Genomic DNA, 25,866 nt, shown 5'->3' on the forward strand with positions numbered 1-25,866 from the left:
ACTATGGATGGCTGTCGAGAATAAACTGTCGCAAGTGTGTGTGCGTGCGTTTCGGTTGCGCCGCATCGGAAGGATCCTCCTTCATTCACAAATGCTTGGCGAGTCTTGTGATGTGACGGTGGACAGTTTTTGTTCCGACCTCCGAGATACGTCAGTGATTCTGGAGGTACCAGAAGGAGAATGTCCAATGAGGAGCAAAATGGTAGTGATGGAACACGATCACAGCCGAATGGGAAAATCTAGAACAACCTCACGGCCCGGTTCTTGGCCTGTCACGCACACAGCTCGTACTCTATTGCCTAGCGTGCTGTGACAGTGAGACTGCGAGCGCACGGTCTTCTGCACGGCCGCGAAAGTGCTAAAAATATGCCTCCGCTGAAAAACGTTATTTTTAGTGCACACGAAACTGCACACATACTGCTCACTCGGTGAACTCGGTGGGTCGCCACCGATCGGCAACCGCACGTACACGTACGCGCAGGATCAGGAATTTCACGATGCGTCCTGCTCGGTTGCCTGCCCACTGGCAGCCAAGTTGAACGATTTCTGCCACCACCGGCAGCAACAGAACATCCGCTGCTCGTAGCTCCCTTTCGCCCTACCAGCGTTGTGGTGTTTCGGATGCAAGTATGCGTGGGCGTTGCGTGGTCCGATCGTTCTGCAGAATGGCAGAAGAATGCGGGCCGTTGAATGAAAATGAATTGCTAAGCCAAATAAGAAAACCGCTCCCATCGCATCACATCCCGAAGGCACTTTTATTTCACACAGCAAAAAAGAGATTATTTTTAAGACAAGCGTAAAAGATTCCTTCCACCATGTGCATTCTGTAATGCTAACATCCCTCACGTTCCACTAGCGGGACGCGGTGGAATTCGTTTCCACGTGATGAATAACCTCGGGGCTGTCACCATTCATTTGATACAGTGCTGTACCGAACAAATGCCACAATTGTGGGTGGTCGGTTCCTTGTAGTGGTCCTCCAAAATGTTTTATTACGACAGGTTTTGGAGCGAAACGACTTGATCGGTGGCCAACGTACAGTTTGCAGATGGTCCGTGCAGACACCGGTGGATTGTTTAGACGCCAAGTTTGCTTGACAGATGACATATGACGCCACAGTCAGGAATAGAATGGCGCATAGAATTAGAATTGTAACAACGCCAACAATACCATGTGCGTCATACTAGGCGGCACATTCTGAACATCTGTCAGCGCTGCTTAATAATGACTCAATACAATCGTTTACCTTCGGTTGGAACGCCACCCTCGCGAAGAGTGTGATTAGATTCCAATTATCGACTCTGTCTAACATTGGGAAATTAGACTGCTCCAGTAGTCGCTGTTGCCAATGCACTAATCGATCACACATTGCATCAACAGCAAAAAAAGCAAAACAAAACCTCCATACGATATCATTGAGATGGCGTCAGCCTTGATCGCGGATGTCCAAGTTTTCCCTTCCCCATTCTAGGTCAAGCCTGTATAGGGACCGATGTCCACGGGCCGGGAGAGGGACAGAGAGAGACACGAGTGGAAAAAATTGTTTCACTTTTGCCCATCCGTGGCTCACTGTGGGATCAAATTTCTTACGACGCGGCTTGCCTTCGCAGGCGTTGCCCTCGACCGGTTCGGCCATATTTGGCAGCCGTCAGTAAACGTGTCGCCCCATGCCGTCCCTGTTGGGTGGCAGTGTGGCAGCAAGTGTAGCGGCCTCGTTTTACTAGAACTGTTGATTAGAGATCGTTTGGATCGTGCGTCCGTCACCGTACGATGCACGAACCGGGCTTAATTGCTCCCTAGAGCGTGTTTCGGGCACTATGTCATTGATGAAGACTATCGGACAGAGAAGGACCACTGTGCAGGGCGTCGGGCGGGGACTATCACTTTGACGAACGATCAGACGAACGATCTTTGATGACGATCAGCATGTTGCAATGATAATTTTTTATCGTGTTTTGTTGTGCATACGACGCACCGATTACTGCTCTCGCCTTATTGATATGAAGCCAAACGGCACGATGTCCAGAGGTCATCGAGGTTATGGGCATGTGATTGATTGTTTATTCTAGTCGGCAATTTGTTTCATTAAGAGTGTGTTCCATATGACATTTCTGGCGGATGCAACTTTTATTTTTGTTGCAACAAAAGACAGAGATATTCTGTCTGTGAAGCGATACATGTGTTCCGTGAAATCTGCTGGAATTTTGTGCAATGTTATCCAGTTCAATTGCATTATGCACAGAGAGGCATTTTCGCAGACATTCATTAAACTTTATACCCTCGGCATCATTCCGATTTGCGGTTATCAGTCATGCAGTGAATGAACCAACTCGATGATCGATTTTAAAAAGCCACAAGGTAAAGAAAATGGATGAAAGCAGAGCAATAATGAGCTTGCGCTTCCCTCCCCATCCAAAAGGGCACGGGGTCTCGCACCGTCCGGCATCCATCCATGCGAGTAGAAAATTAATGCACATTTTAACGGATGTTGTGCACCCTTTCGCTTCGTCTTCTACCATTTAACCGCAACCTGAAAAGTGTTGCAAAAAACGGTACGCCACTGTACGATACGATCTAGGCACTGAGGTGTGCATCACCCAATCATACAGTGGAAGGTGTTGAGGTATTGAGGTTTTTGTGGCGTGCGTGCGTGAGTGCGTATTTGCGACCGAATCGCTCTCTTTGCACCCTTTCGAATGACCTCACCTCTCCTATCGCCTTTCCTGATAGTACATCCATTATGCCGGCAGGCAGAGTAAGAGCGGAGTCTTGGCTCCCTACGATCCCGGAACGACCGGAAACGATCGCATATATCCGTAAACCGTGGCCGCAAAGTACGCTCCGCTGGTTGCTAATATGCACCTAGAAGGAATTCATTAAGTTAATCCATTCGGTGCGAGTTTGAAATGAAAATGAAAACGAATATTGCAACGCAATCGGCTCGATGCGAGAATTAAATCGGCTGACGCGAAGAGGTTGTTGATTTATCATTCGAGTGGAAACAAATGATCGATGATGTTGATTGCGCGAGGTATGATCACGTTATGCGGGGTATGATAATACTATTCAATACTTTTCATTGCATATTTAATCGCATTGAAGGCACAAAGAAAGCAATGAACATTCAGTCACCGCGGTTGCGTTTCACACACCAAAACAAACGTATGTACATCTGCATAAGAGCTACAAGCTGCGCTCCATAAGATATAGAACAAATTTTCCACTACCCTATCTGGTGTGTCTACATTCGTGCAAGACAACTTGTACGTAATACCATTTTCGTCGATTGAGACACATCAACAAACAAGCCGTCCCTATTTGGAGCTTCTCCGCTGTTTAAGCGTTCTAGCACTAGTTAACAAGCACTACTCAGTTGTTTGTTGTTCTACGCTTCATCTGGAGTTAATGGTTTTTCCACTATCTTGTGCGTTCATATTTTTTCTTGTGATCGCATCTGATCGTGCACCGATGGTGTGCACTTGAGGTTCTATTTAGTGACGTCCGTTCGTGATGGCACGCGCTGTAAGTGACGCACGAGTGACTTACTAGTGGACCTGAGGGATGCCAGCTAAAGACGTTCATGGTCCGGAAATGGAAACCCCAAAGGCTGCCCATGTGTAGCATGGAACACAAAAAAAAAGAACCAATGCAGTAAACAAATAAATTCACCTTAGAATTTACTGAATGGATGAAGCCTGTAGAGCTGATGCACATCCGAGCCTTACTTTAGCCGTCAGTTAAGAGCGGAGCTTGCTGATGCATCACGGCTAGGTTTATTTATTTAGCTCCGTTTTTTTATCCTTTCATCAGTGCCAGAAAGCCTACGTTGAGTTCTACGGGAGTAGCTGATTTCACGCTGCACTGATCTTCGTGCCATAAAGATCAGTAACTGTATCGCTCGGTGCTCACACGCTATCTATCCGTCTGAGCACACTATCGGCCGCAGATCTTACACAGCCGGGCAACGCAAAGTGTAATCGGTCATTAGCAGCAGAACGGATCGGATACTGCTAGTTTGTAGTCTGCTCCAGCACCGTTTGCACCGTTCTGTCCCTTACCAGCAGCCCCATCAACGTAGGCGCTTATCTGCGAACTTGTGGTTGAGAATCGGAATAATATTTGTGCAATCTTTGCCAGTGCAAGAAATTAACTTATCGCGATAGAACGGTAGAAAAAGGTGACACAAGGGCTTATGAATAAGCGATAGCATTGCGTAAGCTGTGTTCAGTCAGAGCAGACCAGCGGGTGTTGATGATAAAATAAGGTCATTCGTGAACGTGTTTTGCAACTCGATCTTCTGGATGTATGCAGGAAGTGTCCATCGGTATCATTTCACCAAGCGAAGGAAGCTCGAACTCGCTACTATTCTTCCTGTTCGGATAAGAAAACAACTCTCCTATTTCGAATGTAAATAATTCTTCTTCTCCCATCACCGTTGCTTACGCTCTCTGTACGCATGCACGAAGCACACTACAACCCCATTGAAGCGGCTACATTGGTCCGCATTGTTGCTGACACGGACACGGATTCAACACACCCGGGTCGCGCACACGGACGAACCGACCAAGGAAAAAGGGTCGCTGCAGGTTAAAAATAGTCAAACGGCAATGGTTGTCGCATTGCGTAATCTTATTTCCCGACGCGTTGCCAGATCCGCCCCAAAATTACATCACGCAGATGGTCGGCCCCGGTTGTACGGTATAATTTATGTGAAAGCGATCCGACTGCAGCTGTTCTTGCGGTGATCTGAAAACTCAGAGACGAGTTCCCCACCGTTTACGGCCCCGTTGGATTCTTCATCCGGGTTCAAGAGACTTGCAAAAGCGTGACCATACGGTATCGTCAGATCGTGAGTCAATGGAGCAGCGATAAGAATTAATAATTCTGCAAATACACCACAAACGGGACAGCAAGTTCTACAGGTGGTGTGACCTTGACCCACAAATTGTGACAAGTCAGCAAGATCCCGTCCCTTTGTGACCGATGCTCCTTTACACTCATGAGCGGTTGTTGAACTTAAGGTGTACACATGAACTTGAACGACCTAGTTGGCACACCTTGCAACCTCATGCACTACTCAGTACACCTGTGCTTCGCAGATATGGCTCTAAAAATATACACGCATAACATACAAGCGCTGCACAGGAGCCAGGGCTATGTTACTGACGGCAGATATGCGATCGGTCTCTCTTTTAATCCGTTCGTAAATAGAAAGACGATTTTATTATCGGGACAGCATCTCGTGCTTGTTGGGCTTGTCTTCAAATGGTTTCTAACCGGTTAATGTTTTTTTTCGCTTACAGTGCAACAGCAGCATGGTGGCTATATTCAGCAGAGTACTACACCGCTGGCATCGATAACACCCGGTCTCCAGACACCAACTGGAGGTGCTCCGTTCCAGCAGCAGCCACAGCAGCAAGTACCGTTGCAATCGCAACCAGCGTACGGTATGGCGGCTCCAACTCCGGTTTCGGCCGGTCCCGGTGATTACTCACCGCCGGTATTTGAACAAATCTTCAAGAACTCTCGCTTCGCCCAGGGCGGCAACGCGCTGTTCGAGGGCAAGCTGAAAGGTAATCCCAAGCCAGAAGTTTCGTGGACTCGGAAAGGCGCACCCCTTCTCGATTCCTCGAAACATCGCTTGAGCTACAATCCGGCAACTGGAGCTGTCTCGCTGCTGATCAACCAGATCGGACCGGGCGATGAGGGCGAGTACACGTGTAAGGCACGTAACGCTGTCGGAGAAGCGATCTGTTCGGTGTTCATCCAGCCGGAGGGCATGCCGACTCCACAGTTCCAACAGGTACGTCGCGAACAACAGCAAACTAGCATTAAGCAGCAGCAGCAGCAATACACCAATGGATACTCTCACGTGGAAGAAGAGTTCAAGGTAGATACCTTCGAGTACCGGTTGCTGCGCGAGACATCCTACAGGGAGTCGATCACACGGCGCTATGCCGGGGAAACGGACGCCCAGTTGATCACGACAGTAGATCGCGCTCTGGGTCCGGCGTCGGCTCCTCAGATTGGTCAGAAGCCGCGCAACTCGAAGCTGTCCGAGGGGTCGGATGCAGTGTTCAGCACGCGTGTCGTAGCGAATCCACGTCCGCGACTGTCCTGGTTTAAGGACGGTCAGCGCATTATCCCGTCGGCGGATAAATACGAAATGGGGTACTCAAACCAGCAGGCAACGCTGCGCATCAAGAACGTGAGTGCGCGCGACTCCGGACATTATACGCTGCTGGCTGAAAATCCACAAGGCTGTCAGGTATCGTCGGCCGTCTTGGCGGTGGAGGCTGCTCAGGAACAGGTGGCCGTTGAACGGGCTACCTCGTTCGTGGAACAACAGCAGTACCATCAGCAGCAACAGCAGGTCATTGAGACCTCGTCTGAGGCTACCAAGGCGCTGTCTCCATCGTTCATGACATTGATCCAGGACGCGGAGACGACCGAGGGTAAGATGGTCCGTTTCGACTGCCGCGTGACCGGTCGTCCTTATCCGGAGGTGGCATGGTACATCAACGGCAACCTGGTGACGGACGATGCAACGCACAAGATTCTCGTCAACGAGGCCGGCAATCATGCGTTGATGATCACCAGCACCAATCGCTTCGATCACGGAATTGTGACGTGCGTAGCGCGTAACAAGAGCGGCGAAGTAGCTGCTCAGGCCAAACTGGTCGTGTGTGAGCGTGAACAGGTGGTTGCACCGAAGTTCGTCGAGCGCTTTACCACGGTTAACGTGAAGGAGGGAGAACCGGTGCGGCTGTTTGCACGTGCCATCGGAACACCGTTGCCGCGTATTACCTGGCAGAAGGATGGCATTCCGCTCGTGCCTGGACCGGAAGTGCAAATCTGCAACGACGAGAACGGTTGCACTACCGTCGACATCCCGAGAGCGAAGGCGTCGGACGCCGCGTGGTACCAGTGTACGGCACAGAACGTGGCCGGTACCACGGCAACTCGCGCCCGTCTCTTCGTCGAAGCTCCGAAGGGACCGGCGCCGGAGCAGAAACGTCTCAATCTACCTCGTCCTACGAAGGTCATTCAGCCAGAGTAAGTATTTCAACGAGCGGAAGTCGATGCGAATGAAATGGTTGCTTCATAGCATGCTCGTTCCTTATTTGCAGAGCTGTTCCGGAACCGGAAATCATCTACTTGCGTCATGTGGAACGAGCTGCTCCGCATGCACCACCGAAGGAGGAGGATCGCATCTATCCACCGCCGAAGTTCATAGTCCCATTGAGCGACGTTGCGCAGGTTGAAGGTGGCAAGGTACACTTTGAGGCGCGCATAGAGCCCGTTTCCGATCCGTCGATGCGCGTTCAGTGGTTCTTGAATGGAAATTTGATTCAAGCTAGTAAGTATTGCGTAACTGCTAAACAAAAGCGATTGTTCAAACGGTTTTCCCTTTTGTGCAGGTTCTCGAGCAAATACGACGTTCCAGTTCGGGTTCGTGGCCTTGGATCTGTTGACGATTGTGATGGAAGATAGCGGTGAATACTTGTGTCGCTTGTCCAACTCGACTGGAGTGGCAGAATCGCGTGCCATGCTTAGCGTGCAGCCCCGTCCCCCAATTGAGCAGCAAACTCAGCACCAGTCATCGCTGGATCAGATCCAACACCTTGAGGACTACTCGAAGTACGTGCGTACCGAGAGTATCGAGGAAGTGGTCAACCAGAAACCAGGTTTCACCAGACCGCTTCAGGACTTGGGTGAGCTAGAGGAAGGGCGCAATGCTCATTTCGAAGCGCAGATCACGCCAGTCAGCGATCCTACGATGCGCGTCGAGTGGTACAAGGATGGCCGTCCGATCACGGCCAGCTCGCGTATTACTGCCATTTTCAACTTCGGCTACGTTTCGTTGAACATTATGCATCTGCGAGCGGAAGATGCCGGTACCTACACGGTACGGGCAGTGAATCGCATTGGTGAAGCGATCAGCACTTCGAAGATCACCGTGGTGAGCAAGGCGCCGGTTACCGGTGACTTGGGCATTTCGGAGCAGCGTAACTACATTCAGAAGATCGAGGAACTGGAACAGTACCAGAAGTACCAGAACATGAAATTCTACGAGGAGACACCCGAAAGCACGCAGCGGCCGGAATTCAAGAGCCCTATCACGGATCAACTCAATGTGCGGGAGGGTGGCTTTGCGCACTTCGAGGCCCGCCTTGAACCGGTCGGTGATGCGACACTGCGCGTCGAGTGGCTTAAGGATGGTCATCCGGTGGAGGCAAGCTCGCGTATTACCTCGTTCTGTAACTTTGGCTATGTGGCGCTTACCATCAAGCAAGTTACCGTACACGACGTCGGTACCTACACGTGCCGTGCTTACAACTCTCTTGGTGAGGCGCATGTGTCCGCTCGCTTGACAGTGCTGACTCGCCAGGACATCATTGTCGATTCTCAGACAAGCCACATGGGCATGGAGAAGATCCAGTACCTGGAGGATTCGTCGCGCTACACGCGCACCACCCAGGAACAGGTCGAACAACAGGTGGTGCAACCTCAGCCACGATTCCTTGGACCGCTCAAGGGTACGAACCGCATTGTCGAGGGCCAGCGTGCACACTTTGAGGCTCGTCTGGAACCACAGTCGGACCTGACCATGCGTGTCGAATGGTACCACAACGGTCGTCCATTGATGAGTGCAAATCGCATCCAGACCTACCATGACTTTGGCTACGTAGCGCTGGATATCTTGGACGTTCGCGCGGAAGACTCCGGAACGTACACTCTGGTAGCGGCTAACAGCTCTGGACAAGCACAGGTTGAAGCTACAATGGTGGTGGAAAGTAAGATTCAAAATCTCTGTGTACAAATTGGACCAATTCCTAACACAAACGCTTATTTTTCCCCTTTCAGCCCGTGCCGCTATCGACACAACGAGCATGCACCATGTAGTGGAACGTTCGCAGCAGAAGGTGGAGAAGCAGTTCGTTGAACCACAGTATCAAGTTGAAGAGCTGTGCAAGTCAAAGCCAATCTTTACCCAGCCGCTGTCCGATCCACAGCCCGTTGGCGAGGGACGTAACATTCATTTGGAGTGCAAGCTGGAACCGCTCGGTGATCCAACAATGCGCGTAGAATGGTACCATAATGGACGCCCGATTACTGTGGGTTCACGCTTCAAAACGTACTACGATTTTGGTTTCGTAGCATTGGACATTCTGCATTCGACGGCGATTGACTCGGGCGAATACACGGTGCGGGCTACGAACCAACTCGGATCGGCCCATACGTCTGCGTGCGTGCGCGTCATTACACGCTCGGACGTGATCACCGAGGCCCAGAGCGAAATGTCCGTCGAGCAGATGCAGTATCTGGAGGATGCATCGCGTATGCGTCGGGATGTGCTTGAGGATATTACGGTGATGTCGCCGCCTCAGTTCGCACGCTCGTTGCACAACATCGAAACGTATGAAGGAACCAACATTCATCTAGAGTGCCGTCTGCAGCCCGTCGGCGATCCGACCATGCGCGTAGAATGGTTCGTAAACGGTATGCCGGTTAAGATTGGACATCGCTTCCGACCGGCGTACGAGTTCGACTACGTCGCTTTGGACCTGCTCGGTGTGTATGCGGCAGACTCGGGTGTGTACACTTGCCAAGCACGGAACTCGCTTGGTGAAGCGGTCAATTCTTGCTCGGTTCGCATCATGGCAAAGAAGGATTTGATCCTGGAAACGCAATACCCAGCCGGGCTGGAGAAGCTGCAGTATCTGGAGGATATTGCTCGCTACCGCAAGACAGAGTACGTCGACGAGATCGTGAACGTAAAGCCGCGCTTCCTTACCAAGCCGAAGAATATCGACCGTGCGCAGGAGGGTGGTCATGCACATTTCGAATGTAAGCTGGAACCGGTCACGGATCCGAACCTGAAGGTGGAATGGTACAAGAACGGCATGCCCATCACTGTGGGCCACCGTTTCCGTCCGATTCATGACTTTGGCTACGTTGCGCTGGATATCGTCGATCTGATTGCGGAAGATACCGGCACTTACATGTGTCGTGCCGTGAACTTGGTCGGTGTTGACGAAATCGCCGTGCAGCTGGTGTGCCGTGGCTCGCAACAGATTCTTACCAACACCCAGAACGAGATGGGCCTGGAACAGATCCAGTATCTCGAGGAGAAGACACGTCAACAGCGGTCGGATTATCTTGATGAGATGACGACACAGGCGCCAACGTTCACAACGTCGCTGAAACACATCGAGATTAAGGAAGGTCAACGAGCTCACTTTGAGTGTCGTTTGATTCCTGTGTCGGATCCAACGCTGCGCGTCGAATGGTACCACAACGAGGCTCCAGTCAAGACTGGTTCGCGTTTCACCGAAACTAACAATTTTGGCTTTGTGGCACTGGATATCATGGGCTGTCTGGCAGATGATTCCGGCACGTACACGTGTCGGGCAGTGAATGCTCTTGGTGAAGCAGTTACTTCGGCCACCTGCGTCGTGCATACGCGTAAGAGCATCTACTCGGAGTCGCAACACGAGCATGCTCTGACTAGCTTACGCTATCTTGAAGACAATTCACGTTACCAGCGCGAAACAGATGTGGACGAGGTGATCACACAAGCGCCCGTGTTTACGCTGCCTGTAAAGGACGTGAAAGTGGCGGAGAATCAAGCCGTGCATTTTGAAGCTCGTCTGGTACCGGTCGGTGATCCGAAGATGCGCGTAGAATGGCTGCGCAATGGTGTTCCGATCGAAGCTTCGAACCGCACCACGACGATGCACGATTTCGGATACGTGGCACTGAACATGAAGTACGTCAACCCTGAGGACTCGGGCACTTACACATGCCGTGCGACCAACGACCTTGGCCAAGCTGTTACTTCTGCCAAGTTGGTTGTACAGTCAAAGGCATCATTGGATCTGGATACTCAGAACGAGAGCGCACTGGAGAAGATTCACCAACTCGAAGATGCTATCCGCTTCCAGCGTCGTGAAGAGGAGGATGTTGCTGTTACCCAGCCACCTAAGTTCACCACGAAGCTGCACGGCCCTACGAATCTGGTGGAAGGCCAAAGTGCGCACTATGAATGTCGCATCGAGCCGTATCCGGATTCGAGTCTGAAGGTCGAATGGTTCCACAACGGGCAACCTCTTACCACTGGTCATAGATTCCGCACGACATACGATTTTGGATTTGCAGCGCTGGATGTGCTGACGGTGTATGCAGAGGATTCGGGTGAGTACACGTGCCGTGCGACGAACCACCTCGGATCGGAAACGTCTTCGATCTCGCTGAACGTAACACCGAAGGCCGGTATTGTGCGTGAGACACAGCACGAAGGAGCACTGGAGAAGATTCAGTATCTGGAATGTGATGCCCGCTACGGTCGCAAGGGAGAAGATGAGATGTATGTGGCCGAAAAGCCGCAGTTTGGCAGACCGCTTAAGAATGCAAGTGTCGGCGAAGGACTGCCAGTACACCTGGAAGCAACGTTGACGCCGGTCAACGATCCAACGATGAAGGTGGAATGGTACTGCAATGGACGCCCTATTCAGCAGGGCCACCGGTTCAAAACGACATACGATTTCGGTTTCGTAGCTCTCGACATCCTTTATGCGCACGCTGAGGACACGGGAACTTACATGTGTAAGGCTAAGAATGCAATTGGAGAGGCTGTTACGACATGCGCTGTTAAAGTCACAGGTAAGCATGATCAATCGTTTGTTGTTTATACGTTGAGAGTAATGCGTTTTTCGTTCATGCCTTAGCAAATGCCGGATTATATTTGGAGACGCTCGATGAACAGCGGCTGCAAAAGATTAAGGAACTGGAGAGCTATCAGAAACCGCACACCCCTGATGTTGAACCGACCAAGCAGAAACCAGTCTTCCTCACTCCACTGACTAGCTTGGAGAATCTGAAGGAAGGCGACTACGCCCACCTGGAGTGCCGCGTGGAACCGATCAACGATCCGAATCTCAAGATCGAATGGTTTATTAACGGCAAGGCAATCCGCGCCGGGCATCGCTTCCGTACGACGCACGACTTCGGTTACGTAGCGCTCGACATTCTGTACGTGTATGGCGAGGACAGTGGAACATACATGTGCAAGGCCACCAATCAAGTCGGTGAAGCGGTCAGCACGTGCAACATTCGCGTCACAAACAAGCGCAACATCATCTTCGACTCGCAGCATCCAGATGGATTGGAGAAGATCCAGAAGCTAGAGGCACACGTCCGACCATCGCGGTTGGAGTTGGATGAACCGGAAGTTACTGCACCACGTTTCGTTACCGAGCTGCGTGGCACCACGGAGATTCATGAGGGACAAACGGCTCACTTTGAGGCGCAGGTCGAACCGATCCACGATCCGAACTTGCGCATCGAGTTCTACCACAACGGTAAGCCACTGCAGTCGGCTTCCCGCTTCCATATTACGTTCGACTTTGGTTATGTTGCGCTCGACATCCAGCACGTCGTTGCCGAGGATGCGGGCGAATACACGGTCAAGGCCATCAACGCTAAGGGCCAGTGCAAGTCGTCGATCAAGATGCAGGTGACTGCTAAGGGAGCGATCATTTCCGACACGCAGCATCCGGAGGGTCTGGACAAGATCAAGCAGCTCGAAGGCGCTAGTCCATTCCGCCGTCCGGAGGTGCAGGACGCTGTCACAAAGCAACGTCCTGTGTTCACTCAACCTCTGCAAAACATCGACTACGTTGCCGAAGGACAAACGGCACACTTCGAGTGCCGCTTGATCCCGGTGGGCGATCCGAACCTGCGGGTAGAATGGTTCCGCAACGAGCAGCCATTGGAGGATAGCTCGCGTATTGCCAAGCAGCACGATTTCGGCTTCGTCTCGATGGATTTGCAGCATGTGCGCGAGGAGGATGAGGGTGTGTACATGTGCCGCGCAATTAACCCGCTGGGTGAAGCCGTCACTACCGCTTCCATGCGTGTGCGCACGAAGGCAAGCATCCAGATGGATTCGCAGCATCCGGAGGGTATGAAGAAGATTATTGCGTTGGAGCAACCGCACCAGCAGCGTTCCGATGACCACGAGGCAGCTTTCGAGAAGCCCATATTCACGCAATTGCTGACCGGACCGTCAGAGCTGTGGGAGGGTCAGCATGCCCACTTCGAGGCACGCGTTGTGCCGGTGGGTGATGCTAGCATGAAGTACGAGTGGTACGTGAACGGTGTTGAATTGAAGATGGGTTCACGATTCCGCACCACTAACGATTTCGGATTTGTCACACTGGACATCAATTCGGTTGTGGCGGAAGATTCGGGTGTGTACATGTGCAAGGCAATCAATCGCGCGGGCGAAGCCGTTTCATCGACCACGATGAAGATCAAGTCGAAGGCATCGATCGCCGGAGAGCCACTGCTTCCAGAAGCCTGGGAAAAGATCCAGCTGAAGGAAGCCGCCATGAACCGTGTGCCGGATATGTTTGTCGATACGACGCCACAGCAGGCTCCGGTGTTCACCACGCATCTCGAGAGCCACGATAAGCTACAGGAAGGTCAGCACGTCTATCTGGAGGCCCAGGTGGAACCACGCGCCGATCCGAACCTCCGTATCGAGTGGTTCAAGAATGGTATCGCCATCACTACCGGTGCGCGTATCCGCAGCACATTCGACTTCGGACTCGTTACTCTCTCGATCAACGGTCTGCGAGCGGACGACTCAGCCATCTACACCTGCAAGGCTACGAACAATCTCGGCGAAGCTGTCTCTACAGCCACGCTCAAGATCGACGCCAGCCATTGGTTGCTCGGTGACACCATGCATCCATCATCTGTGCAGAAGATCCAGGACCTGGAGGCACCGCGCATGAACCTGCGCGACGTACCAGAGGATCAGTTCGAATCGCCAGTCTTCGTAAGCCACCTGAACAATGTGGAGATCAAGGAAGGCGAAAATGCACACTTCGAATGCCGCGTTGAACCGTCCAAGGATCCAACGATGCAGATCGAATGGTTCGTCAATGGTAAGCCGCTGCCAACTGGTTCTCGTTTCAAGACGACGTATGACTTCGGTTTCGTCTCACTGGATCTGACCGGTGCATACGCCGAGGATTCGGGTATCTACACTTGCAAAGCTACCAACAGCAAGGGATCGGCATCAACTTCCGGTTCGTTGCGCTGTACCAGCACCAGCACCATGTACTTGGATACGCAACATCCACAGGGCAAGGCTGGACTTGAGGCAGTGCAAGACACCGAGGCAGCTTTGGCCAACCGCTACCGCCGCCAGGAATCGAAACCGGAATCTGCATTCCCGAAACCACAATGGACGGTACAGCTGCAGTCGGAGTTCCGGCTGAACGAGGCAGAAGCACTGCATTTGGAAGGCCAGGTCGAACCCAAGGACGATCCTAACCTGAAGATTGAATGGTACTTCAATGGCAAGGTGTTGGAGCATGGATCACGCTTCAAGATGACAAGTGACTTCGGTTTCGTCACGCTGGACCTGACGGAGGTGTATGAGCGCGATCAGGGTATTTACACCTGCAAGGCGTACAACCTGGCCGGCGAGGCATTCACTTCCTCGACCGTGTATTGCGCAACTAAGGAGAGCCTGATCGAGCGTACACAGCATCCAAAGGGCACGGAGGGCCTGGAAAAGATCCAAGATCTGGAGGATTCTCTTCGCCGTCAAGAAGGTGGGCAGGCTGAATCGGATGGCGGACATGCGCCACGCTTCACTTCGGAGTTCGTCACGCTGAAGAATGTCGGCGAGGGTGAGATAGCGCACTTCGATGCTACGCTCATACCGACCGGCGATCAGTCCATGACCATCGAATGGTTGTACAATGGCAAGCAGCTTGAAGCAAGCCATCGTGTGCGCACGGTGTACGCTTTCGGAATGGTTGTGCTAGAGATCCTCGGCACTAAGATCGAGGACTCGGGCAGCTACACGTGTCGTGCCACAAACCGTTTTGGATCGGCTGAGATCAGCGTCGAACTGGAATGCGTTGACAAGTCGGCTGGACAGAAGCCACGTTTCACTACTCAGCTGCAATCGCTGGAGGGCCTGAAGGATGGACAATCGGCTCATTTCGAGTGTACTCTTGTGCCGGTGAACGATCCGGACCTGAAGGTAGAGTGGTTCCACAACGGCAAGCCAATGCGCCATTCGAACCGCATCAAGCCGGTATCGGACTTTGGTTACGTGCTGCTGGACATTGCGTACGTGCAGAGTCACGACTCGGGTGAGTACGTATGCCGTGCGTCGAACAAATATGGTGAAGACACGACCCGTGCTACACTTAAGTGCTTCGGAAAGGGTGGCGTGTATCTGGAGTCTCTGCAGCCAGACTCGCTGGCAAGAATTCGCGAGCTCGAAAGCCAGTCGGGTGTGAAGCAGACGGCGGCAGGTTCGCCGGTTGGCGAAGCACCGCGCTTCACCACAAAGATCAGCGACATTACGAAGCTAGTGGAGGGACAGAGCGCTCACTTTGAGGCACGCCTGACACCGATCAACGACCCCGAGTTGGTGGTGGAATGGTACTGGAATGGACAGAAGCTGCCGCATGGCCACCGTTACCGTACGTTCCACGATTTCGGCATCGTGATCCTCGATATTCTGTACTGCTACGAAGAAAATTCGGGTGAATTCGAATGCAGAGCCACGAACAAGTACGGGTCGGACAGCACCAAGGCTACGCTTCGCTGCATTTCGAAGGCCAACCTCATCCTGGACTCACAGTTGCCCCGTGGAATGGAGGGTGGATTGGAGAAGATTCAGACACTGGAGGATTCGTTGATCCGTACCCGTGACGAGCGTGAGCGTACCGAGGGTGGTCGTGCTCCAGTCTTTACGACACCACTATCGAACATCGATTCGCTGCGTGAGGGCGAAAGCGCTCACTTCGAGGCGAAGCTGACACCAACGGACGATCCGAAGCTGAAGGTGGAATGGTTCTGGAACGGCAAGCCACTCAAGACCGGATCACGATTCCGCACGTTCTGCGACTTTGGATTCGTTATTTTGGAAATCTCGCCAGTGTATCCCGAGGACTCGGGCGAGTACTCGTGTCGTGCGACGAACGAGTACGGTGAGGCAGTCACTACGTCAACCATGCGTGTGCAGGGCAAGCGTAGCATCATTCTTGAGTCGCAACTGCCGAAGGGCATGGAGAGCACCATTGAACGTATTGCCGAGCTCGAGGGTCTTGGTATTCCACACGGTGGGCTTGGTTCGCCCGATGATGACACTGGCAAGCCACCGGAATTCATCACTACACCTTCGGACATGACGTTAACCGAAAACTCGCTGGCGCACTTCGAGTGTCGCCTGACGCCGATCAACGATCCGAGCATGCGTGTCGAGTGGTACCACAATGGAAAGGCTCTGTGGGCGGGTTCGCGCATCAAGACGATCAACGACTTCGGATTCGTGATCCTGGAGATTGCCGGCTGCTACCAGCGTGACTCGGGATTGTACACGTGCAAGGCTACAAACCGCCACGGAGAGGCAACCGTTTCGTGCAAGCTAACAGTGCGTGGTCGCCAGGGTATCATCATGGAGCCGCAACTGCCATCGAACTTCCGCACTGGCACGGAGAGCATCCAGAAGCTGGAAGAGCAGCTGCACAAGCGCGAAGAGCTGATGGCTGATGAGGAAGAAGGCCGCCCACCGAAGTTCGTTGTCGAAATCAAGGACAACGTGGACATTCCTGAGGGTGGACCAGTCCACTTCGACTGTCGCGTCGAACCGGTGGGAGACTCGTCACTGCGTATCGATTGGTATCACAATGGCAAGCCATTTGCAACCGGTTCCCGTGTGCACATGCTGAATGACTTCGGTTTCATTGCATTGGACATGGACTATGCGTACGTCCGAGATTCTGGCGTGTATGAGTGCCGAGCCACCAACAAGTGGGGAACCGCGTCAACCACCGCCAAGGTGACTGTGGTGGCCCGCGGAGGTATCGTGCTTGATTCACAGCTGCCTGAAGGTATGACTGCTTCCAAGCTGAAGGAACTGGAACGTGGAAAAGTGACGTTGGCGACCCAAGAGGAGCGTACCTTCGGTCCACCGAAGTTTGTGTCACAGATCCAGTCTGCAACCATCGATGAGGGTGAAACCATTCGCTTCGAGTGCCGTGTCGAACCGAAGGAAGATCCGAAGCTGCGAGTGGAATGGTTCCGCAATGGCAAACCACTGCCAAGTGGTCACCGATATCGTACAATCTACGATATGGGCTTCGTGTCCTTGGACATTCTTTCGGTGTACACGGAGGATGCGGGCGACTACACTTGCCGTGCCTTCAACGAGCATGGTGAGGACGTAACCAAGGCCCACATCAGCTGCAAGAAGCTACCCTCGATTGTGCTCCAGAACCAGATTCCAAAGGGCATGCAGAAGTCGGAGACGCTCATGCAAATGGAAGCAACCATCAAGAAGTACACCGAGGAAATCTTCCTCACAGAGGACGACTTGTTCGATCCGGACCGCAAACAGCCTCCGCGTTTCGTTGTGCAGATCAAGGATCAGACTAATCTGGTCGAGATGCAGGCCACCAAGTTCGAGTGCCAACTGGCACCGGTCGGCGATCCAGACATGAAGGTTGAATGGTTCTACAACGGTAAACCACTGCCGTACAGTGAGTATCGACTAGATAGGGGATACCCGTGTTCTATGTATGGGTGGCATCATTTAATACAACATTTTGTAATTTCACAGAGAATCGTTTCACACCGATCTACGACTTTGGTTACGTTGCAATGAACTTCGGCTGGATCTATCCGGAGGATAGTGGCGAGTATCTATGCCGTGCCACCAACTTGTACGGCATGGACGAAACTCGTGCAATTATCAAGACTACCGGCAAACCAGGCATCGTATACGACTCGCAGTTGCCAAAGGGCATGAAGAGTATCCAGAAGATCCGCGAGATGGAAGCCTTGTGGAACTTGAAGTATGTTACTAAAATAAGCTTCACTTTCTTTTGGTACTGATTGTTTTCTATTTCGCTTGCAGCATCCCCGAGGTGATCGATGAAACACAAAAGCCCAAGAAGGAACCAGCCTTTGTCAGTCGCCCGGAATCGATCGAAGTCGAGGAAGGTGAATGGGCTCGATTCTGTTGTCGTGTTACCGGGCATCCAAAGCCCCGTGTCATGTGGCTCATCAATGGACATACCGTCGTTAATGTAAGAATTCGAGTAAATCGTGCTGTGCATTGTACGGGTCTCACACAAACTCTCTTTATAGGGTCAACGCTACAAGCTTACCTATGACGGCATGTATCACTTCGATATTCCGAAGACGCGTCAGTACGACACCGGCAAAATTGAAGTTATCGCCCGTAGCTCCGTCGGCGAGGCCGTTGCTAGCTGCGAACTGAAGATTACTCCTCGTCGTGATGACTACCGCGGTGTGCTGAAGAACTCACCACGACGTAAGTATACCGACACAGCCATCAATCGATCTCACTGCACCAACAACGAACTCTTCCTACTCGCGGCAGTGTCAGCCATAAAGACACACCTATCGCTACTCTCTACTCTATCTACTTACTATTACTGCCACTTTTACCACTCACACACTTACTCTTTACTACTCACTGGCCACTCGAAAAATGAACACTGGAAGCTGGTGCTTTGCTTTAGGTAGAGTTCGCTCCACTACTGAATGGAGTGAGACTAGCGCGTAAACTCCATGCTACTACACTAACACAGCGGTGATGAACACGCTTCACTATATCCACGGCTCCCTTTTTCTCATGTTCAAACTTTGCCTTTTACCATCGGGAGCCTTCCATCGGACCACTTCGCGAACAGAACCGTACTACCACATACGATATCCACCAGCAACAACAATCAAACCATTTCAAGCAATATACTCCCTCAAATTCCCGTTCCCTATTCCTGATCTTCCCGAAGAACAGTCGCCTACAATTCTTCCCCCTAATGATAGCAGATTTAGCATAAGCCAGTGCAGCTCCCGGTCCAGGTGTATTACGTGAGAGGGAGCGAGAAAGGAAACGGGGATCTTCCACGGAACTCGCCCCACCTAGTACTGCAGCTTCATGTTCTGGGATGTGGAGACAGTTATCGTTGACTTCTGTGCGGAAGATCGTCATCAGAATCGGTTCAGAATGCACCCCTATCGCGCATTCGCACCTGTGCTGTGCTAATTTTCTGCTGCAACACCGTACGACACCGTATGGAACTAATTTTATCTCTATCTCTTCTGCTCGTTTTGTATATACCTGGCACCCTTGATGGAATCGTCCCCTACTTCCAGCTTGTATAGTTTTGTGTATTTCGAAACGCCTTTCATTTCTTGCTTGCTATGATTGACTGACTATTCGATTCTATCTGTTCGGGAAGGTGTTGGGCTTTGGTTGTTCTCGCTTAATGGTGCACAGTCACGTACGTAGACGTACTGGTGCTAGGTAAGGTCTTCTAATACAAGAAAACGAGAACAACGGCAAGAAAGTGTTCTTGTGTCTAACGACGACGCCTGGTCTCTAACTTATTGGTAACCGTTTCAATTTGATTCTCAATCTACTATTAACCGTATATTAATTGCGATGCACCTTAACGGAGTTGAACCCAAAGTCTGAAGGCATGTTTGCATGCACGCAATCTTCCCTGAATGGATATTCTACTCCCGTACCTTAAAGCAGCGATCATATGGCTCGGTGATTCTGTACTGTATCATAACGGAGGACGTTAAAGAAAACGTTACACGGTCGGGTTTTCCCCCCAGAGGCCTTCCGGTGGGATTCCCCTCCATGTACGGATGAACTGCGATCTGTTGTCACCATCCATTTTTCCAACCCTAATTATCTGATTAACAGCATGGTACGACTACGATCTAGTCGCTTATCAGAAGGGACGCTCGGAGACGGATCTGGAAGCGACGCTGCAGGAAGAGAAGAAAAAGAAGCGCGTCACCAAGGTCGTGCAGAAGGCGAAGGCCAAGAAGGACGGCGAAACCGAATGGCAAAAGACGGTCAAGCAGAAGAAGGGCGAGGACTACTACAGCAAGTTGGCTGAGCTGGAAAATGAGCAGATCACCAAGGAGCAGAAGATGCGCGAAGAGAAGCATCAGTTTGCGATCCCTGGCGAGAAGGTTGTTAGTCAATCGATCGCCAAGGGTATGGCAAGTGCCTACGAGCAGACGCTGTAAGTATGGAATATGCGGACAGATATGGGAACCGATCTGACACAACCACTCAATCCGCCTATGCTTGCACATTACAGGGAGGAAACAAAGGAGAGCGAAAACGTCGAACTGATTGAAGCTCCCAAGAAGAAGTTGATCCCGGAACCGACAGAAACGTCCGTCCAGGGCAAGGAAGTTCACATCTCGCAGCAGAAGCAAACACAGAAGGAGGTGTACGATGACAAAGAAATCATTCGTAAAATCACCGCCACGGAAACGACCGAAATGGAGCACAAGGGTACGACGCAGGAACGCGTGGTGGAGGGACCGGTACAGCCGACCAAGCCACCAGTGTTCACTCGTAAGATTCAACCGTGCCGCGCATTCGAAAACGAACAGGCACGGTTCGAGGTCGAGTTCGATGGTGAACCCATGCCGACGGTGCGATGGTTCCGCGAGAACTTCCAGATTAACAATTCGGCCGACTTCCAGATCCACACGTTCGGCACGAAGTCGGTGCTCATCATTCGCCAGGTGTTCCTCGAAGATTCGGCCGTGTTTGCCGTGATTGCGGAGAACCGTGGAGGCACTGCCAAGTGTAGCGCCAACCTGGTGGTGGAACAGCGCCGGCAACAGGGCCGTGGTGGAGTCATTCCGCCGAGCTTTGTCAGCACGATTAGCGACACGACGGTCACGGCCGGACAGCTGGCGCGGTTCGACGCAAAGGTAACCGGTACGAAGCCGCTCGATGTGTACTGGTTGAAGAATGGCCAGAAGCTCACGCCGAACATCAAATACAAAATGCTCGAAGAAGATAACAACTACACGCTGCTGATCATTGAGGCGTACGCCGAAGATGGTGCGAAGTACGAGTGTGTTGCCATCAACAGTGCCGGCGAGGCGCGTTGCGATGCCGTCTGTACCGTTGATACACCGGTGACGCCTATCATCGAGAAGCCAGCCACTCCCGGAACGGAGCGTCCTCCAACGTTGGTCGAACCGCTCAAGGACAAAACGGTACCCGAGGGACAATCGGTAGAGTTCCGCACGCGAGTCACCGGCAAGCCGACACCGACCGCGCAGTGGTTCAAGGGCGATAAGCAGATTAAACCCTCCAAGTACTTCCAAATGGGCAAGGATCGGGATGCGTTTACGCTGATCGTTACCGAAGCGTTCCCAGAGGATGAGGGTCAGTATCTATGTATCGCGTCAAACCCGGGCGGTGAGGTCCACACGACTGCCACGTTGAAGGTGGTCGCCCCAGAGATGCCCGACGCCGGACCAAAGCTGGGTGAGATGAAAGATTGCATCGTGGACGAGGGTTCGCCGGCTCAGTTCAAGACAACGATTGTTGGCAAACCAACCAAAATGACCGTCCAGTGGTTGCGTGAAGGTCTTCTGATTCCGGAGTCACCCGATTTTCAGGTAAGCTGTAACCCTCGCCTCCTGCGAACTTGAGATACCGTTTATTATGCTAATTCATCACGCAAATGTGCCCTGCGACAGCTCATCTAATGGCCGTTCGTTTGGAGTTTGATTCCGTGCCAGAAGTGTGACCGCGACCGATATGTCTTAATTAACGTCGTTGGATCACCGCGCTGGAACAGACAGAACTAGCCACGATCGATCAGAAGTTGTTGGCACACGTGTTTAATGATCTTGTTAAATGTCACACCAACCAGTCATGTTGCGTTCCGTTTGACCTCACCTTCCATTTGGATGTTTTTCACGCTTTTCCGATCCGTTCCGCTAACAAACGGGGACAGCTGCTGAGCTGCGCCCATGCCAAGGTAGTAGCCATTTAATTGCCTTGGCAGACATTTTGTCGCTCATCGGTCGGCTTGTTTGTCCGTCAACACTCCTACGCGTGCTCCCGTGTAAAGTTTGCTCGATGAGCGTTGAAACCGTTTCGAAACCGTATTGGCAAACGTCCCAATGGCCGCACATTGCCAATAGCGGGTTGAATCTAAATTTGACAACCTTAAACCATGATTATCAATTGAACTGGCTCTCGGTTTCTTTCCCCATTTGCTTAGCCGTTTAATGTGACCTTGTTGCTAACGCTTTTCCAATGCTGGCATTCTCTTCTCTACCACCATCCACAGATGATCAACGAGGGCAACAATGCCGTGCTTCTGATCGGGACGACCTACGAGGAGGACTCCGGTACCTTCACCTGCCGTGTGACCACATCCGCTGGGCAGGTTGAAACGTCCGCCAAACTGATAGTCAAAAGTAAGAATACTCAGTAGAACCAAAACAAAACCAACCAACCTGCAAAACAAAACAGCAAAACACCATCAGTAAATAATTTAGTCCTGCCACGCGTTTGCAAGCTGCGTACATCCTTATACCACCACCCCCCCGCAAACTACTCTCCATTACTTTATACAAGCCTCTCGAATATTTTAATCGAATTCATAAACGTCTTTAGCTGCACGGTCAGTAAGCGTCAAATCCGTCTTGCGATAATCAAACACCAGCGAACCGAGCGGGTTGTTTTCATGGACGGACAGATTGTTGTTTTGCTGTTGTGCTACTTTGTTTGTTTGTTTATAGTCTAGCCTTTACTGTTCACCCCCCCATTGCCGTGATGGGTGTTTGCGCTCTAAACTCTGGAGCAGCTCTTTACTAGCAGACCATTATTAACCCGACACAGTAAAGAATCGGCCAAACCCCGTTGTACCAAAACGCACAAACTCGCGGCAAAATGATACCATCTTGCGGACGTAACGAGCATACAGTAAAGGATACAGGATGCTTCTAATCTCTTGCCCGAATGACTTTCACGCAAAGACGCAAACGAATGTTGGTTGGGCAATAGCTCATTAGCCAATGTGAAAAAGGCTCCGGAACTCTTAATAGCTGAAGAGGAGCAGAGATGTCAGGGGGACAGTGCAAGTGCATACATCACGAGATAATTGCGCTAGAAGAAGAGTTGCAATACCGATACATTCAGATTAGTAGAAGCACGTTGAGTTGGAATAGCGAGAGGAAGAGGCCAAACATGAAGAGAATAGCTATTTACATATTTATAATACCGCGCCATGTTTTTGATGCTGTTTTTATACGTCTAATAGTACCCTACATGATATATAGCTTTGCTGATTTTAATGATCGAATTAACTGACAATTATACACCACGCATAATTAGGCCAGCTTAGGTTTTTATAGCTTGAGGATATGTTAACACAATAAAAAAAGGAAGGCTAAAGGAAAGGGAAGTGTTTTGTCACCAGCCACCTGTAGGGGACACACCACACTGGCACACATACAGGAATAGAGCGAAACGCCGCAAACTCCATCTCCATCCGCAAAGCAGACGAACGAACTTTGATAAGAAACATTTGAAACACCATTTGTTTCGTAGGTAGATGGACAAACCCAACCTATCTATCCCCAACCACACAATCTCTTGATACCACAATGATCGAACTTGTACAGCACATGCACACCAACACGAGCACACGATACGAACGGGGAACGAGATCCCATCCACCGGGGATCTCCTTCCCACGAGTGTCTTCGCTATTTTTAGCAATGAAGATAGATCGAATGACACACATGCGTACACAGGCGAGGAATCGTTTTGTGTTAACCGGCACCACCGGTTCGACTCCGTGGCCATTTCCAAATTCCAATAGCTGTGTGCTCCCGGGAGTTGATTTTCTTCCCCCCCGGGGGGACAACGCGGTGGGTAACCATTCGCGATCGCCTTCTCCAACCCGGTCTTCACAACTTCTCCGTTAATTCGTGAAAAATCAACCACCCCGACAGTGTACAAATCCATCCCTGTACACCATCCGTTGTGAGATTGGCATCAAGTGTAACGTCCGGTATGATAATGTTCGGTTTGAAGAAAAGAAAAAAACAGTACATTCACGCAATGTACGGATTGAATAATCAATCCCATTTCCCATATCTAATCACTCTATTTGCATTTTTCTTCGGAAAAATCACACATACACCACCAGCATTGTACACACACACACACACTCACACACTTTTCCCATGCTCATCTTCCCCTCCTCCCTCCACAAGGGAGGAACATATTCACATGTCGTCGACCCATCAGTGGTTCGTTCGTCCTCTTTGCGGGTGGGAGGCCAAAAATGTATGCAAAAAGAAAAAAAAGCAGTTCAGTATCTTCCACCGTAACGCAGTCGGTACGCTCACCAAGATTAATAGCCAGCGTCCATCACAATGTCTTGAAAACATTCATTTGGCTGTACGAGAAGACCATCGACGTCACATTCATGGCCGGCCAGTGTGAAGATGCATTCTGACTTTTGATGAAGAATTTTGCAACGTCCCTGAGTGGTGTGTCGTTATGCATCGCTCTGGTAGGTGAATCTCGCCATCAAGAGCACCACTAGAGAAAAGAAGGAATAAAAACCGATGCCCACCCTAATTATACATGGCCCCGCGTCTTGGAGATACGGTTGCTGCGTGCCGTGTGCAGCACGGATGCGATTTTGAGCGGTTGTGAGTTGTAAAGGTGTGAGCGCACGTTTGGAATATTCCAACATCGGGTGAGTCAACGATTCGCAACACCGTGCCTAGGCCAGATCTCCCGAACCGCCGGTGCGTTTATGCTGGGCTGAGGTGAGCGGATGCCGATGACAAACCTGACGCGTGATGGGTTGGTGCACACACCCCACCGTGAATCGTGAGTTTTTTCACACGGCAAAAAACGGACTGTTCTAATTATAGGACGCCGTGTGCTCCGTGTGGCGTTCTGTTTAACGGCCACATCACCTCCGTCGACCACATGGTAAACGTGTGTTTGCACACGGAAAAGCATCGCGTCCCGCGCGCATCGCTTCCCGGAAGACACGGAGAGATCCGCTTCTGGAGCATGAATCATGCTGACCTTCGGGTTGAGGTTAGGAGTTTTTAATCTGTTTGTTTAACGGCAGGGCGCGCATGTATTTTTTTTCTCTGGTACGATTTCTTTCGATTGATTTTCGGATGATGAGTGAAGGCGCACTGTAATTAAAGGCTGCTCGACTTGTTTTTCGTTGGTATGTGTATTGGGAAGTTTACTTTCACAGTTCAGTAGTTTACTTTATTGCGTACGAAAGATAAAAACCAGAACAACGTGAGATTTATTACTCTTATTACTTACCTTTGGAGCGATCGATATCATTACGGTGAAAGATGCGGTGAGTGATTTGCAAAAGGGAGCAAAGGGAGGTGTAGAACCGAGAATAGCATGCACGGCAAATGGCGTTCAGAAGTTGGAAATTGAGTTTCAGTTCAGGAAGGATGAAGGAAGGATAGCGTGCAGGAAACAATTATGTAACCCCTACCCCCCAGAAAATGCTTCAAACTTTGTGTGGCGTCTAGTGCTTCTTCGAGCTGAATAATTAGCAATAAAGATTTCATTACTAAAATAGATTTCGTTAGCACAAAACCCCTCGCGCCCGAATGGGATACTAGCAAGGAGGGTATTGCAAGCAAGAAAACCGGTCGAGAGGAATGATCGTTCAAATCTGGTACCGAACATAACAACAAGAAGAGAAACGAATACAACATGGACACTGTACGGTATGGAGCGTGTATCGAACTGTAGCCATCCTACTTGATCTTGTGAAAGATTTAGAAAGATCGATCGATCTCCACAGCATCAGCTTGTAATTTTCGAAATTATTCCGACTCCGGTTGCGAAACCTTGATGCTCAGGTAGTAGATTTGCCGATATTCGAGGTATTCTAGAATATTCTCCGTGGTTCCGGTCGGTCGGTCTGAATCATCTAAGCGTTACTTAGTAAA

The 25,866-nt window shown here is 51.1% G+C and overlaps 1 protein-coding gene across 1 annotated transcript in view; it reads left to right on the forward strand.

Moving 5' to 3' along the window:
• LOC128715344 (titin) overlaps positions 1 to 25,866 on the forward strand; it is a 137,026-nt gene that overhangs the window by 54,179 nt on the left and 56,981 nt on the right. Inside the window, exons 16-26 of the mRNA XM_053810227.1 lie at positions 5,304 to 7,056; positions 7,131 to 7,360; positions 7,422 to 8,798; positions 8,869 to 11,667; positions 11,733 to 17,579; positions 17,660 to 17,894; positions 17,957 to 18,128; positions 18,190 to 18,376; positions 19,784 to 20,111; positions 20,190 to 21,516; positions 22,197 to 22,326. Coding sequence (XP_053666202.1) covers positions 5,304 to 7,056; positions 7,131 to 7,360; positions 7,422 to 8,798; positions 8,869 to 11,667; positions 11,733 to 17,579; positions 17,660 to 17,894; positions 17,957 to 18,128; positions 18,190 to 18,376; positions 19,784 to 20,111; positions 20,190 to 21,516; positions 22,197 to 22,326 — 14,385 coding nt within the window. The remainder of the gene's footprint in view (positions 1 to 5,303; positions 7,057 to 7,130; positions 7,361 to 7,421; positions 8,799 to 8,868; positions 11,668 to 11,732; positions 17,580 to 17,659; positions 17,895 to 17,956; positions 18,129 to 18,189; positions 18,377 to 19,783; positions 20,112 to 20,189; positions 21,517 to 22,196; positions 22,327 to 25,866) is intronic.

The sequence above is a fragment of the Anopheles marshallii genome, chromosome 3 (genome assembly GCF_943734725.1).
Source record: "Anopheles marshallii chromosome 3, idAnoMarsDA_429_01, whole genome shotgun sequence".
Classification (NCBI taxonomy): Eukaryota; Metazoa; Arthropoda; class Insecta; order Diptera; family Culicidae; genus Anopheles; species Anopheles marshallii.